Source organism: Mya arenaria, chromosome 1 (genome assembly GCF_026914265.1).
Source record: "Mya arenaria isolate MELC-2E11 chromosome 1, ASM2691426v1".
NCBI lineage: Eukaryota > Metazoa > Mollusca > Bivalvia > Myida > Myidae > Mya > Mya arenaria.
In genome coordinates this window covers 12,711,624-12,729,654 of record NC_069122.1, presented here as the reverse complement: position 1 = coordinate 12,729,654, position 18,031 = coordinate 12,711,624, and the positions used below count along the sequence as shown (strand labels likewise).

Below are 18,031 nucleotides of genomic sequence, written 5' to 3'. Positions count from 1 at the left end.
ATTGCCTGGTGCCTTCGTATCAGGTCTCCAATCTGAGTATCCTGCCGTGCAGTTTTGGGGGTTTCATTATGTTATTGGATCCTAAATGGCCCTAAGCCAATAAACCAATATACAGGAAATTGGCCCCTATGCACTGGGATGCACTGGGGTCAACCCATAATGCAGCAAATGGGCGTGGACAGACCTTAAATCACTGTAAACATTACACACAATTATTGTTGTGTCACTTGATGGCTTCTGTCGAAATACTGTGAAGCTTCGGTTTATTCGGTGTTCACAATCTAAAGGTAAAAGTATCATCCGGCTGGAATCTACAATGCAAGTTATTTTTTAATGAAAGGACACTCCTCTAGCTTTAATGCAAGCTTCGATTTGCAGTCCAAATGTATTAGCCAATTTTGGAAGTACTTTTTACATATGGTCTGAACATGTTCAGATTGGTTAATATATCATTGGTGCTATATTTTCAGATTTTTTATCATTCCGTATATTTCAATATGTTGACTTAGGATCACTTCGTATTTTGAAATGAAGGAAAGTATTTCTCCATTCGATATCCGAGAGACGTTATAGAGTTCCACGTCGGAAAGCTCCATTTTATGAGGTTTTAATCCTATTTTACAAGAATACATTTTACCTTATTTAATGGTTTTAAATGCCGCTTTTACGGATATTTAAACATCGTTGACTTGTCCCATTTTCTTAATCTGCTAGTCTGTAAGGAATGACTCTGTTAACAAGGTGTATACGAAATTACAATTTATATCTCTAACAGGGTTTGTTGCCGACAATAGATAACCAAGCTGAGGGATAACACAATCATATGTATATATTAAAGGCCTAGTTTAAGGCTTTTATAAGTGCCCCCCCCCCCAAAAAAAAAAAAGAAAAAAAAAGAAGAGAAAAACAAAAGAAAAGATAAGACAATTAGGCAATAGGATTCAGATCAATTAACAAAGGTTGTGTACAAATACACGTTTTTTGGTGTTTTTTTTTTTCGGGTGGGGGTCACTTATAGGGGCTTAAACTAGGTCCTTAAAGAGGAAAACAGCTACAGTTCTAAGACCATCTAAAGCATTAGATATGCAATCTATCATGTTGATACAAAGGAGAGCCTGGTACACATAATTAACTGATACGAGAGACTGGACTAAAAATGAGAGTTTTTTTTTATTAAAGCTGATTCAGCTACATTTGAACAGTTAAAAGAAGCTTATTTAGGATTCTTCTCATATGCACAAGAAAAAGCAAATTTATATCTCAGTAAAATCACTAACAAAACTGAAAAACAACAACACATGCTTATTATTATTATTATTATTATTATTATTATTATTATTATTATTATTATTATTATTATTATTATTATTATTATTATCAAAACTAACTCTACAGCTCTACACTCTGGGCATTTATATTAATTCAGCCGAAATATGTATCAGAAGTCACTAACTGCTGATAGACAGCACACCAGAGGCACTACTCATAAACGACGCCGACCAGAACCAGGATCCATTTACTCAGGCAAACAACATAAACCCAAGAAACGATTTTCCATAAATCCTACATGCCATTTACCGTATTACTTTTAAACAAGCAGTTCAGCTTATCCCATGATTTAAGAGGTGCTGAACAGTGTTTAAACACATACTGATCAGTTCCAAATAAAACTCTCTTTAACAGTAGATATTAGTAAGAAGACACCCAGTATGAAACATGTCAGAAGTACAAATAGGCAAAGATGGGACAAAACTGATCTGCCTCTTGTTTTACTCAAGAACTGTAGGGAAGAACTTTCTATATTAAGATTCCATTGAATTGAACTGAGACCAACAGGTTGATTATTATTCTCAAAAACATTATTCTCCACTGTAAAAAGGTAGTTGTTTCTTCTTCAAAGAAGAATGCTTATAAAATCAAAACCAAAAACGTTAAGGTTGACGATCTGAATGCTGATGGCATAAAGAACTCTGGATCAGAAAGTATTAACGTATAAAAAATGTTTCTTTCATATATTTACAAACTTTGAGAAAAGTAATCAATTTCTGAAACTTAAATATTGATGGATTCACATAGAAGTAACGTTTGATATAGGTCGTAGTTGAAAATAGCATCGACAAATGCATATAAAGCGAAATTCATCCTCTATGCCTCCTTCATTACAACATGCTAATCACGAGGTAAACATCACGGGTGGCCATATATTCATTTTATCTATTTTCCTCAATTAAGGGTCTCATGACCCCCACACACCCTCATACACCCTTTGGTGAGCCGGTTTCATGTCATTTTGGGCGTAATCCGAATACCGAGACTATATATGTACGTAAGAGCAACTGCTCACGGACTTCATCAGAAATCAAGCAGTCATAAAACACTTTCTTTTACAAAGAAATAGTCCATAAAGCAGCGTTTTCGAAAAAATATAGAAATCCTTATTTCCCCAAGCCCTCTGAAGCGTATCCTTTTTGAACAATGTTAAATTGCACAAAAATGCTAATCCCTAAAAAAGAAATACGCAGTAATTCCACGAAGTCTATAACTGATATTGCTTAATTAGAACTATTTCCTATCCCATTTGGTATATAGGTATAGTTTTGTGTAGCCATGTTAGGTATGTAAGCCCGCACATTTCTTTAAAAAGGTGTTGTATCTGGGAGTATGATCTAATTATTATGCAACAGTCAATTGCAACCACGCCCCCCCCCCACCAGGTCCGGGGGTATACCGGAGATAGCCGGGGAAATGGGCCACCTTCCAGATGGCCCCTCAGGGCCGGGTGAATGCTGTGGTTTAGTGTTCGCAAAAAATATAGCGGGGAATGGGCCTAACCTAGGGTCCCTGGGGTTCAGAGGCATTTGGCGGTGATTTAACCATCTGTTCGTCCTCGCAGTACGGGGAAATTACCCGGGGTTGGCTGGGTCAAAGTCCCCACTATTCTCCGGACCTGGGGCGTGGTTACAACTGACTGGTGCATTAGTCTAATGTTGGAGAAGGCTTAACGATGTGTCAATAGACCGAAGTGGGCAGTTCGCATGCGCGGGACAACCCCCAACCCCTCACCCCACAAAAAAGGATACGGAGTATTGTGCCGGCTATTTTGGCCGCTGCTGTGGTAACCCAAATCAGATGAGATTAATAGCCTGTATAGTAGGAACATGGCATTCTTGCCAAGAGTCATACTGTGTGTGTTTAAATGGCTACTAGATAAATCGGCCACTTACCAAATCGGCCCCTAGTTAAAAAGGTTACCTTTTCGGCCCCTTACCAAATCGGCCCCATCCTGTAGACGTTTCGGCCCCTTATTACGGAGACGTTTCGGCCCTTATTTTCATTTTGTTTTTTATTTCTAAATATAAGTAAAAAACATAGAATTTAATTTTAATTTTAATGAGATATGTTTATTCACATAAAGCTATATATGCATAAAAAATATTAATATTAAAAATAGATTTAAAAGGAAATATATTTATACTGGAACACAAATATACATGTGAACATAAACATTTATTCATGAGATTGTTCAGTAAAAGTATTATGAGTCCCACTCACCCATACTCCTGGCGTCAATGTCTACAGTACCGCTCTCTACGCTAACGGCCAAGGGCTGTCTCCAACACGAGTATAAGATGCTATTTTTTCGAGACAGTCTTATGGCGAATTGTCACATTCCACACAGGTGTCAGGCGTCGGAATTTGTGACACATAAAAAGTTTATTCGTCTACACTCAGGTCACCAAGATATGTCAAAAAGTACATAGAAACTAAGCGTTATCATTATTATGTATGCATTGAATATTGAATTAAGGGTATATTTTTATGACAATATTCAGAGCAATAGTATACCTCAAATATGAACATAATAAATTGATGGCTGAAACGTAAAAAAAATTATGGAAAAGCAGTTCAAGTCAAGTCAAGTCAAAATTTTATTAGCATTATTCAAATTGAACATTGCCAAAAACATATATACAAGATGGCATTTAATGATATCAGTATAACATCAAAAGAGAAAAGTATGTTTTATAATATCATGGTATAATAGAATTTATACAATTAAGCATTTTTTCTATCTGTAGCAAACGATATATATGTTGCTATGTTATTTAACAGCTTAACATTGTCAGTACTTAACAAAGTATTAAATTTGGTCATATTTGGCCATTGGCAATAATATCTTGGTAAATATTTGACACGAAGGTCTCTATACTTTGGGCATATCAAAAGAAAATGATACTCATTTTCAACAACATTCATATTGCAATGTACACATTTTCTATCTTCACGATTAATATTCCTATATCTCCCTTCTTCAATATTAAGACAGTGTGCTGAACATCTAAATCTAGTTAAACACATCCGTAATTTGTTATTATTTATACAAGACAAGTATTTTTCAATGACAAAATCGTGTTTAAAACCAACATAAGATTGTAATTTATCTGAGTTTCTAACACTCGTATACCATTGTTGCAAATAATTATCATACAACCGTCTTACAACAGCCTCTAATTGCAGTCGTGTAACATTTTCACAATCAAACATAAAAGTAAATCCTAGCTCATCGAGCAGTTCCTTCACTTTTAGTGTCCATGTATTTATATACATACCATTGTTATTTTTCATACTATAAACTTTATATAAAAGAGACCCAGGATAACGTTTTATTTTATACCAAAATCTAATTATTCTAATTTTTCTAAACAATGATAATTAACCATATTTAATCATTTGAATAAACAAAATATGAATTTGTGGCCACGTAACTTTTAATCTAATCATGTGTTATCTCAGATTTATTGATAATTTAATAACCTGAAAATTAAACTTTAACTAACCGGTACATCAGATTGTATCATTTACTATAAGTTAAAAAAAACGCTAATATAAATCTTTCAATTTTGATAAATTAATGCCATGTCACACATGTTTGTGATTTATAATGTACCGATGCAACTATGACACGTGCCAATATGAGTCTTATACAACAGCTTTGATATAATTTTGGCATCATATGCATTTTATTCTAACATTAGTTATGGGAAATCTCGCTGTCACATATATAGCCATATCTGGAAAGTGTTATACTTTGTTATACGTTTTTGAGACGTTGTTTATATTACTCAAATCTTCTTTAATCAGCTGTAAAAAACATTAAAAAAAGAAAGACACGTATTTATTCACATGTCTTTTTCACACCCACAACACCTACAAAGAACGCATTGTTTAAAGACAAAATTCATATGAAGTCTTTATTGATCAATTAATATTTACCAGTTATAACAAAATACGTTCTTACATTTTTTTTTTTAAATTGTAAATTAAAAGTAAGGGTTTAAATTTAAATTTAGATTTGAATGATTTTTTGTCAATCTTATCAATGTTTTTCATGAACATTGTCTATTTGTGAATTTACAGATTCTCATTTACAATCTTTTGAAATAAAATTTGACATATTATTTTTTTCTTTACATATTCAAAAAAAAAAAAATGAAATTATAGGGCCGAAATGTCTTTGTTAAAAATCAGTAAGGGGCCGAAACGTCTCGAGTCAATTTAATTAAGGGGACGAAATGGCAGGGCCGAAACGTCTTAGGGGCCGATTTGGTAAGGGGCCGATTTGTCTCGCTCCCGTTTAAATTAGCTCTTGGATAATATTTCCACAACATTTATTTAACCAAGATTTAAGAAACTTAATGTTTATCAAAAGTAAACAGGTATAAAAATTACTTAAAACATATATAAGTTCCCTTTTTATTTGTCATATTGATTTACTCTAAGATTGTTTTATTGCTGTCGATTTGCGATGCCGTTCGGTAACCTTAATGCATAGTAGGGTGTCGTATTTTGTTTTCATTTGTTTATCAATTACCATAAACGCTTTTGATTGGATGTGGTTTGACAGACCGTCAGCGTGGGATTTTCAATGTTTTGAATCCTTGACAAGTATTTTTCAGTTAACTGCATGTCTTAATACGTTATAAATAACTGTATTTTGTAAGTATATTTCTTATTGACCAAATCTTGTCCCGATAAAATGACTAAATTTCTGGTTTGTTTCACTGTGAAGATCCAGTTAATCGACATTTCATTTCGTACTCAATGATGTTCGTACAAAAAATAGATTTAATTGATCCGAAAGATTATATCATCAAACAGGTTTTGAAATGAATTCATGTAATGCAGGTTAGATCTCTTAATATGATCTGGTCTAGAACTTGTCGAAAACTATCAAACTCAGGCCTTTAGTAGAAGAGATGCAACAATTTGCTTCAAAAACCGGTTTTAAACTCAATGATTTGATTGATACAGAAACCCCAAAATTCAATTCAACCCGCATATTAAACACACATGCCACAAAATGACCTGTTGTATCCGCATTCTGAACATGTCGACTTTTGTTACACGGTGTGCGATTGGTTAATAGTTAATCTGGCATCCAATCAATTATAGAGTTTCATTTTTACTAGCCTAGTTACATGGCGTCATAGTCTTAAATAATAGACGTGTTATACTGGATTCTTCCAATCCCTAACGTTAAAAGGGTTTGTGCTAAAACCGGGGGTGTTTGAAAAATATTGAAATGGTGTTAAGTGAAGAATTTTATGGTTGAAATTGATCATAAAGGTTTATATTCATATTTTACCATGTAAGTGAAAAGTTATTTTGCACAAAACAAGGATTTAATGCATTAAAACACATTATTTACCTTTCCAATAAAACCAAAGTTGACTGACACAGACAATTATTATGCCAAGCAGAACAACTCGACCCAATCGTAATAAGTCGGCCACCTCTGACAAGCTTAGAGATAGACCTCGTAAATACAATCATAACAACTCGGCCATGACTGAAATGTTCCGATTGTTTTAAAATTGTGCCCTAAAGCCTTGCAGACCTGTGCCCTTCATGTATATATCGTTATGATTTGACAGAATGAAATGAAGAAAACCTGTCAAACTCATAATTATTTGTTGAATATTTATTTCGTGTGTACGGAAATAATATAAAATAACATAATCTGGTAATATTTCTTGTTTTTATAATATTTTATAGACGCATTATGCTTTAACCGAGAATCCCGATCGGAATCACTGCCCACTTTTCGTACAAATCAATTACGTGAAGGATTTGCCATATCAAAAACCTTAAAAAAAATCTGTCAACATAAAAAAAATTGTACTACGTCATGGCGTCAATGAAAGATGTTCCTAAAAAAACTAAAATAAAAAGTATGAGCACATTTCAGGCTCTGCAACGGATGTAAATTTTGATGATGTTAGTTATCTGAAATCAGTGCTCCAGCCAGGATTTGAAAAGGGCAGGGTGGAGTTTTGAAAAGGGCAAGCTACATGAGTCGTGTAGGGGCGATTGGGGGTGGTTGTGGGAGGGGTCCACCCCTGTCACAAGGGTTTTTTTCTGGGGGGGGGAGGTCTCACCCTAGAATTTGTTTTGTTTTCATACTCATTTTAAATCATTTTCCATGATTTTCAGACTTGAACAAAATGGGTCTTTTTCTCAAAATTTAGAAGGGTGTGTTTTAATATCAAAATAAAAATTTGTCTTATTGTCTGTGGTATAGTGTGATTGTACTTGACTGGAGTCTTCTTTAGTGCAATGTCACATATTTCTCCTAAAAATCATGTAAAATGAAGAAAAAAACAAAGACAGTTAAATATTTGAAGCAATCAAATAAATAAATACACAAAAAACAAATATGTAAGGGACGAATCTTAATTTGGTACGTTCAGGATTGGGTATGAATGTTACATTCAGCCTGGCTGTTATTTAATTGTCTTTGGTAAAATAATGTTTAATATGCTCATGTTTTAGAATAAAATGACAATAAAAATCACTGCCCTTTCTTAAAAAGTCAACACTAGATAAAGCATCAACATATTTTTGTGGGTTACAAAGAAATTTTCATCATCAATATTTTACAAATAAACTTTCAAAACATTTACTGAATAAGTGATGTATTTGATTGTGTTAGCGCCACTTTTCCTGTGTTCATAAATCGGCAGTGACCGTCTGCTTCAAATCAACACTGTTTAAAATGGCGAGTCTCGTCTGTACAATACAATAAACAATTATTTAAAAATATTTAATTGTGCTTGACAACATTTCTCACCATCCCCTCACATTTTCTATCGCATTTTACGAACTTTCATCATTGAATAAACGAGTTCTCAATGTATATTCTGATTGGCTGGTATTCAATAGCTCCGCCTCCTGCCGATGTTCCCTATTTGGCTTTTCCTAATTATCGGATTAAAAGATGACCGGTTATGAAAACACATGTCGTCTGCTCACTACACAAATACACAATTAGCTGTCATATGACTTGGACAAGGCACATGGGAAGATGAAAGGGCAGTACGGCATATTTTAAGCAGTCGGCAATGGGGCAGCATGGTGACACCTAGCGGGAACACTATTATCATAAATATTACGTAATTTGTCTCAATTATGACAGCGGCTGCCGATCTTTAATAATGATTTCAGTAGTAAAAAGGGCACTAACGGGATAATTAGCGCTAATAGAGCATTTGTGAAAAGGGCACTACTCAAAAAAGGGGCAGGGCGGTAAGAAAAGGGGCACGGGCGCTGCGCCATTGAAAAACGGGCTAGCTGGAGCACTGGAAATACAGCATTTGAAATGAAGCACTCAAGCGATGTGTTCAAAATTTAAGTCCGTCCAATTTGACATCAACAGAAAAACACCACTTATTTTAAACATAAACTATCTGGCAGAAGTGTTCCGATTGTTGTAAAACTGTGAACCACAGCCTTGCAGGTGTCCTTCATTTATATACTGTTATGTTTTAACAGAATGAAATGCAGAAAAACACATCAAACTCATAAAAATTTGTTGGATTCTTATTTTTTTGTGTTCAGAACTAATTTATAACATTATCTGGTAATACTTCTTGCTTTTATGATATTTTATAGACGCAAATTGCTTTAACCCAGAATAACTACCCATTTTTGGTACAAATCAATTTGTACGTGAAGGATTTGCCATATCAAAAACTGTAAAAAATAATCTCAACGTACAATTATTTTGACTAGGGCCATTAGTAAGGTCATTATAAAAGAGGTACCCAAAACATGTATGATTTTATCTGGTCACTAACTACTTGCTTTATGTGTTTCAGTTTGCAGCATCACCATTTGTTGTTGCAATGGCCTCAAAAGAAAATGTGCCACCAGTATCTACAAGGAAGAGGTATGTTATCAGCAGTGCTGTCCTTAAAGACGACTCTCACAGACCAGCAGATTTAACATATTTTAAAAGATTGTCTCAAGAGCAGCTTATTTTGACTTAAATGACTTCAATGCAGTCATATATATATAAACAATATAGCAATAGAACATATCTCAATTGTTTGAAAAACTGCCTAATATTCCATTTACCAGAAAGCGTCAGTAAGGCTTTAGGCTTAGTTTAATCCTTCTATTAGTGACCCCCCCCCCCCTTGATGTGATTTGTCCACGGAATTCCGCGGATCTAATGGCCCCAGAGATCCCCCATCCCCCCCCCCCCCAAAAAAAAATAATAATTAAAAAAAATCCTGATTTTTTTGTTGTTGTTGCTTTCTGTTGTTTAAGTTAATATTCCTGTTTGCTTCAAATTTAAAGTAAGGAGACCCCTCAAAAGTGCTTCTAAAAGCCTTTTTTTCTTCTACAGCAGTGCGCTTTTGACCCTAAGAGCGCCCCATAAACCCATGGCCGAAAAATTTTCAGCCCTTCAGCTGCCAAGTCAATCACATCCCTGCGTGACATTGCTTAGGGCATAAATCCTTCATGTTCAAAATGACTCTCGGCTATTTTTCAGGGTTGACAATTTTTAACTGTTAAATTCCCTGAATTGAGAATTGACCTGCAGTCAATTAATAATAACTATTTTGCAGCAAACTACCAGTACCAACCAGCCAACTGAAGTCTGGCGCATCACAAAGAGGAATCAAACGAGACCTCTCTCCTTCCTCTGGACCAAGTGCTGTGAAGAGATCTCCAATTGGGGCGCACAGGAGAGTACTTGGGGAACTTCCTAATGACCAGAGGCAGATAGTTAAAGGTATTTATTATTATTTGCTATCGGGGCTCCTGATACGTTTTTTTAGTTTATTACATTACAGTGGTCGAAATTAACACAAGCCCACTAGCCCTGCACTGGTAAAATGCCTTCCGGGCTTGTTAAAAAAATTTGATGCTAAACAATAGTATAAGAATTGGGGCTTGTTCATCCAAAATAGTTCTAGTACCATTGTTCATTGATTTTTATTTTAAATGCGGTTGTCATAATTTGCACAAGCCTGCAAGCCCTGCACTGGTTAAACGCTTTTAGGGCTTGCTGAAATTCTGAGTTTTATACAGCAAGGGTTGTTCAAAAATGAAATGAATTTCAAAGCAGAAGTATACGAATTCGGGCTTGTTCATCCAAAAGATTAATTTCAATTACTGTAAATGCAACTTTTTTAGTGTTCTGTAGCTTTAGCAGTATTTAGTTTAAACTTATTTATTTTACAATGATTGTGAAACAAACTATTTTAACTATTAATTACTCCCGTTGGCACGATGTTGCGCAAGAGTGTGGTCTTGTGTTGTGGGGGAAACTGGAGTACCAGGAGGAAACCCACTTGTCCGACTTGGTGACCACAAACCAAACTCACATGTGCACAGGCTGAGAATCTAACCCGGACACTTTGGTGTGAAGCGAGTGCACAAACCACTGCACTAACCAAACAACATAAATCCTTAGTCTGAGTATTTGATTATAGCAGTATTTGATTTTCAAGGATAAAAAGGCTAAATAATAATAATGTTGTGTATCATGTTATATGGTGACAAAAAACCAGGCTAGATAGTTAGGGAAAACATTCTATTTTGGAATTAATGCATTGTAAATTGTTGTATTCCAAATATGTATAATTATTGACTTGTTTTGTTTGCATACATACACATTCTGACATTAATGCTGTGAAGAAAGTAACACAATACAAGTAGACTGTATCATCTTGTTCAAATAAAAGTGCCAAATGCTTTTTTATTTAAAAATAAACACAATATAATAATAGAAGATAATAAGATTTCAGGGCTTCTGTTAAAGGAAGTTTGGAAGTATATTACTCCCTAAAAATGGGTTAAAACTTCCAAAATTGATTCCTTGGAAGTACAAAAACTTCTATAAGTTTAAGAAAACTTCAAAAGATTAAAGCTTGAAAGTTCAAAATATGAAAACCTGGTGTCAATATTACTTTAATGGTCACAATTTCAATTTGAAAAATAGAGGGATAAATATTGTATTCAAGAGACTTCCACATTTCAGTGAAAAAATTCCAATTTTGATGGACAGGAAGTTCATACTTCCAGTTTCAAATTCTTAATGGAAGCCCTGAAGATTTGGGATGAGTAACCAGTACCAAAACATTACTTTTGTTGGGCCTAATGAAGGTATGATAAAACATTTCAGCTCATCATAACCTGAAGAGGGCAGTTTCAGGAACAGGCAGCAAGGCCAGAAAGAAGGTTGCTTTTGAAACAAGTTCGAAGACACGGAAACCTATTTTGAAAGAGGCTAGGAAGCAGACAGCGAAAGGGAAAAATGTTTTGGATGAACAGAAAGGTACTTTACTCATATCCTTGGTCTGAGTATGAAATTGAAATTCTTTATTTTTTTGCTTAAAGCTGCACTCTAACAGATTGAACGTTTTGACAACTTTTTTATTGTTTGTCTTGGAACGCGCCAATTTTCGCAAAAGTGCATTTAAATTAGTTATATAAGACTGCTGACAAAAATAAGATGCAGTATTTTATATTTAAGTTCAAAAATTGATGTTTTATGCATTTTTTTTAAACCGTTAGTAACAGTTTAAGCTATAAAACATTAATTTTCGAAGGGAAATATGATAATCTACGATCTGATTTTTTGTCAGCAATCTTATATCATTGGTTTGCAGATATTTAAATGCAAAAAATGCTCTTTGCTTGACAAAAAAAAATAATTGTAAAAATTGTAATTATGTGAGAGTGCGGCTTTAAAGGTAAAGGTACTGTTTCTGAAGCATGTATCTTGAACTTTGTTGTATAATTTTTTTATACATAAATGTGAAAAATAGCAGGTTTTACAAATGTTTATACATTTTTGAAGCAAAGGAATGATACAAAATGATTTTATATACATTTAAAGATATGCATTTCTTAGTACTTAAGGCCCCCATTTTTAGAAAACTTATTCTTCATTGTCACCAGAACGTTGCGGTATTCCATTTGCAAAATTACTTACTTAAGATTTATTTTACTAGATAGACAATAGTTTCCCATCATTCTCAGTCATATTTGACTATGGGTTGGTCAGACAGGTTTCTTGAACTCTTGTTTGATATATTTTTGATTTTTCAGGCGTTCACTTTGAAAGAGATGACGCTGCACTCGCCAGTATAATGAATGAGACGGGAATAGTCCTTCCGCAGAATAATTCAGTTCCCGTGACCAGGCACACCCTGGCCGCCACTCCCAGGGTAAGAAATACATTTATCGGTGATTTTCTTTGTGCAATTCACTGTTTTTTTAAAAGCCTGGTTTGCAGTGAAAATGAGTCTTTTTTCCACCAAAAATAAAGATTATTTTCCCCACTATGTTTGGAACTATTCCAATGAAGAAAAAACAACAAGATTGTAATCATAAAAAACAAAAATATATGCACAAAACAAAATCCAACTTATATTTACACCTCATCTTCCATTCCTTAAATGAATGGCCGTTTGACACTTTTGAATATTTTCCGATTCCAACGAATCATGGCATATTAATATAGATTGAAAATGTTTATCTTGTTATTGTTTGTATTGTGTCAGCAGGCCGTGGAAAACTTGAATCAACATGTTGAACAATGTTAATGTATGATATGATAAATATAATGTTGTCATTTAGTGTTTCAATTACACTTTTAATGGTGATTCAACGTATTAACTATTAAGGGATTAAAATTTTCCCGCATTATTGTGATGTTTTATGGTTAATCACTTCCCGTTACAGTCGGGTCATTCTATATACAGAATGGGTGAGAAAAAATTACTGTAAAGGTTTCTTAAATGAAATAGAGAATTGTTTTTTTAACAATTATGGAATGTAAAAATGAACTATTGGGGAAAATATAAGGAGATTGTGAGATTGATGTCGTTATCAGGGATATGAACGCAGTTGGGCTGGTTAAAGTAGGTGCGGACACACTTTAACCAGCCAAAGTGGGTTTATACCCAGATAATGACAGCACTTACGCAATTTGTTTCTTAAATATTGTTCAAAATAAACTGCATCAAATAAAGAGGTCTTACGTGTAATTCTTGAAAACATCAGTTTTTGGTATCACTTAAATAAAACTGCTGAACTTCACATTTAATACAAAGGATAAATTTCTTTACTGTAGTGTTTTACATTTTCTGATGGTTTTTCGAGATTTATCAGTAATATCAAATTGATATATATATCAAGTTTTAAAAAAGTGAAAATATCAAATATATATTTTTTTTCATTTTTTTTATAACTTAAGCCCTTTATTTCAAAATTTCAGCACGCAATGGAATGGGAAGCAAAGACTTTCTTTCAAAAATGACTTTATGTTTGCATAAAATTTGGCATGCTTTTTCCATAAAAAATAATTCATAACTTTTTAGGCATATATATAAAAAAAGATTTTTTGTTTCATTGTAAGATTGCAACATACCTTGTTTTCTCCTCAAGTCACCTTTCCTATTTTTGTATTTTTAGTCTAAGGGTAGTAGCATTGCTCCCGCAGGACGAGTGCCAATACAGGATTTCCAGCGAACATGTGACGATTTCCTGCAGAGAAATGCCCCGCCTGCGAGTAAAAAACCTCGCCTTAATGATGCAGGTAAGTGTTAAACATGGGGCACCAATTTATAGTTATCAGAGTTTGTGCAAGCCCACAAGCCCCTCCATGTTAGTCAATTATGGGTTTTGCCAATTTTAAACAGCTTATATATTCAGGATTGTTGGTTATAACCTCACAGTTATCGAAATTAGGCTTTGGGATCTTAAATTTGTGCCTCAAATAAATATTTCAACAAGCCCTTCTATTTATAATGCAGAAATTGAGCAAGCCTGAGAGACATTTTACCAGTGTAGGGCTTGCAGGTGTTAGTGATTTTCGACCAATGATCTCATGATTATATAAACATTATTGTAGTCAGGCTTTTTTACAAAATGTTAAGACTTCTATGACTAAATTTACAGCAATCAAATGTGGTACTGTTTTCATGGGGGCCAACATGTGCACCCTTCTTAAAATTTATTATTTTAGATAATCAGATATTGTTTTTGTATTGTTTAAAAGCTCATTATATGCTTATATATAAAATACATACAAACTTAATATGCCTGGCTTTTGAAACCCAAAACTATTATAATTTAACACATTTCGTCCAATTCTTCATATTGAAGTTTTTTACAGCCCTTTACAATGTGCCCTTTTAATCCTCAGCACCATGTCCTTTCTAAAATTTGGCTAAACCCTAATAGTCAGTGATTTTTTTGGGAATTATTTTTACTGCCTTTGCCTTGCAAATTGGGAATAAAGTTGTATTTGGGAAAAATACAAAATCTGGCCAAAATAGCTAATATAATAGTACATACATTTGTTCTAACTTCTTTATGCATATATTATGCTGTGAAAGAGTAAGTATTGTCAAGATTTTGTTTATATTTCAAGAAATTCTTTACTTTTTTTATTCATTAACTTAATCTACATTAATCCCATTGGAAAAACAATATAAAATTTTGGGAAAATGGACATTTTTTCGCAAGGGGAAATAGCCTTTGAAAGGCAGTAAATTGCACCAAAAAAAATCACGGACAATGATTCATTTTACTATGTGTTAAAAGAAAATAACCATTTTGATTTTTTTTTAAAAACTTAGCAATACTTTTTAGCAAATGATTTTTTGTGGCAGATCAAGGTTTTTCTTATACAACTCTTTTTGCAAATCATGGCAGATACAAAGGGGATGAATTTGACTGTTGGTGTCCAAATTATTACATTTTGAAATCCAAATAAAACCTGTAGAACAACTTGGTTTAAAGTCTTTAAACTTGGTATGCACATTGGTCATGGTCAGTAGATGACCCCTTGTTGGGTCAAAAGTCAAGGTCATGGTAAAATTTACTCTAAAATTTATTGTGCTTTTGTTTCCAATCAATAACTTAAAATATTTGGTGTGGGATTTTCGAACTTGGTGTGCATATTGGTCATGGTCAGTAGATGAATTTTATTGAAAGTGGGGTCAAGGTCATAGTGACCTTTACTAGATAAAATTATGGACACTACCAACAGTTAAGACATGAGATGCATGGATTCTAGTTTCCCTTAACTGTTTCTCATTAGATATAAAGGTTTACTGTATGAATTGGAAATCCCAAATTTAGTCCAAATAGTGCATTTAAAAAGGCACCGGTGAACTCCTTCCTAAATTGGTTGGAATAAAACACTTAAATCACTGAGGAATAAAAAATCACGTTTTTCTTTCAGGGAAAAGTGACTTTAACCTGCAGCCTTTAACTCCATCGAAGACGGACTTCTGTTCCAAGTTTGGGGTCCAGATAAATGAACTGTTCAAACAAGGTGGGACAATTTTGTTTTTCAAGGTCTATAAATGAAGATAATTTCAGCTTCATCCAAAAACGTTTGCTTTTTAAATTTATCTATGTTTTGAACTATTAAAAAGGTAAATGCATTGTTTTGTGAAGTGTAGGTGATATCTTTGTTGTCCAGAGTTAATGGCTGAAGCTCAGATATTGTTTTAGGTATGCTTATTTAACTCAGTACTTACATTGACAAAGAAGTGCATTGTTTATTTCATGTCATCACATAGCTATAATATTTACAGTGCCTCTTGAATTAATTAAAAAAACATCTATTTATAAAAATCAGTGATATTTGTTACAATTTAGGTCCAGCCTCCATTGGGCGTCAAAGCCTCCCAGCCAGTAGACATCTCTCCAACACCATTTCCAACCCCTTTGCTGTCCCCTCAAGGCCCAGTCTTGTTTCCCAGGGGCCTGCTAGGGTCCAGAGGGAATTATCAATCCCTGAAACTCCTAAAAACCCTTTTGACATACCTGCAGGAGCAGGAAGGAAATTTTCGACTTCCAACACTGCTACTTTTGGACGAGAAAGTTTAAACAATGGTAATGGTCAGAACTCGGCTAGTTTCAAAAGGTTCAGCTTAGCTGGAAGAACACCTCTAAATGGGTGTGGGGATAGTTTTGGAGCAGGAAGGGTGAGTTTGTCAGCAGTTACTCCACAAAGAGTTCTGATTAGCAAAAATGATGGAGATGCAATCACTTCAAGCACTGTACCGATTGGGAGATTTAGCCTGGCTGCCTCAACACCCATGCGCATATTAAAGGAAGTTAAAGAAGATGATATCAGTGGGTCTGATTCAGTATTTAGAAGTCACTCGAAACCTCCCCCTTTTTCTGTTGGGCGTTTCAGCGTTTCCGCTCAAACCCCTCAGCGTGTGTTAAAAAACAAAAGAGACAACAAAGATAAATTTGAAAGCATTGGTGATGGTTCAGTATTCGAAAAAAGTATTATTAATAGTACTGATAAGAGGAAAACTCCAGGGATCTCTGTGGGTAGGTTCAGTCTAGCAGCCCAAACACCGCAGAGGATTTTAAAGACAGACAAAAATGGGGGAAAGCAAATTAATGGTGACAATACTGATGTTGATCCCTGTGCTATGGGTATGCAATCTCTTGACAGTGAGGCACAAAGGATCCCTGCATTACAACAATTTGGAGGAAGAGTGTCTATCACAGGAAGACAAAGTTTCGCTTCCCAAACGCCAGGAAGAGTCCGGAAAGAGATGAAAAATGAGGACTTTGATAGCGGCGCCATTGCAAGGCATGGAGGTGATACCTGTGGTGATAATGTGGTTGATGGTTCGAGTATTTGCAGAACTGATTTCCTTGGAAATGTGGAGCTGTCCATTGTCAAAGAGGTGATTAGAGTTTCAATGTTACATTATATTCTGTTTGTCAGTGGTATTGGTCAAAATTAATATAGGCATACAAGCCCAACTCTGATAAAATGATTACTGGGCTTCTTGAATTTAAATTTCACACACATTTCAATGACAGAATTTTGAATTTGATCAAGCTCGGTTAAAGTTATAGTAGTATTGCAGGGTTCACAATAAGTTTCAGTTGATTTGTCTCAAATAGTAAAGTAACCGACCAGCTGCTACTTATTCTACATAAATTCAATTATTTTAGAAGATTCTTTTTGAGAACACTGTATAGTTATGTTGCTGTAACTTGCCTTTTTCTTTTACAGGAGCCTGTAGATGTCCAGTCCATTTCCCAAACTCCAAAGCAAAAGAACCCCAAGCTCCAGGCTTCCCACTTAGCTACCCCAAATATATCCACCCCAGGGAGAGTACCCAAACATTTGGCCCCTCAGAACCAATCAAGTGGTACCCCATCCACCCCTGCGGGAAGGGTACCTGTGGCTCCTAGAACACCCCAGTTCACTTCAGGAAGGGTTCCCAAGCATCTGGCCCCTAAGGACCCCTCAACCCCTTTGACGCCAGCAGGTAGGGTCCCAGTGGAGCCCCGAACACCCAAGATTACCCCGGACAGGGTTCCTCGACCCCCTTTTATTGTGGACAAGAAGACACTGGCACAGAGGGTGCTGGTTACACCGAAAATGTCAAAGACACTGAAATCCACAACAGGTAAGTGTAAAGATAGTTCTTCATATTTTTTCTCAAAACTAATGTGTTTCCTATGGCTTCATCGCTTGATTAACTTTCTTGTTTTCTTTAAGCATTCATGATATTGAAGTTGAGTTTGGGAAAAATACAAAACAGGCCAAAATAGCTAATATAATGGCAAATATACATGTTTTCACTTTTTTTATGCATACATCATGCAATAAAAGAGTTATTCTTGCCAAGATTTTGTTTATTTTTCAAGAAATTCATTGCTTTTTTATTCATTAATGTGG

General features: G+C 34.7%; 1 protein-coding gene across 1 annotated transcript in view; it reads left to right on the top strand.

Annotated features, from left to right (window-relative positions):
• Positions 1–9,185: 9,185 nt before the first annotated feature.
• The window catches only part of LOC128236452 (uncharacterized), a 60,216-nt gene continuing 51,370 nt past the window's right edge, over positions 9,186–18,031 (top strand). Inside the window, exons 1-8 of the mRNA XM_052951317.1 lie at positions 9,186–9,229; positions 9,915–10,081; positions 11,477–11,629; positions 12,406–12,524; positions 13,774–13,897; positions 15,551–15,643; positions 15,973–17,024; positions 17,360–17,759. Coding sequence (XP_052807277.1) covers positions 9,186–9,229; positions 9,915–10,081; positions 11,477–11,629; positions 12,406–12,524; positions 13,774–13,897; positions 15,551–15,643; positions 15,973–17,024; positions 17,360–17,759 — 2,152 coding nt within the window. The remainder of the gene's footprint in view (positions 9,230–9,914; positions 10,082–11,476; positions 11,630–12,405; positions 12,525–13,773; positions 13,898–15,550; positions 15,644–15,972; positions 17,025–17,359; positions 17,760–18,031) is intronic.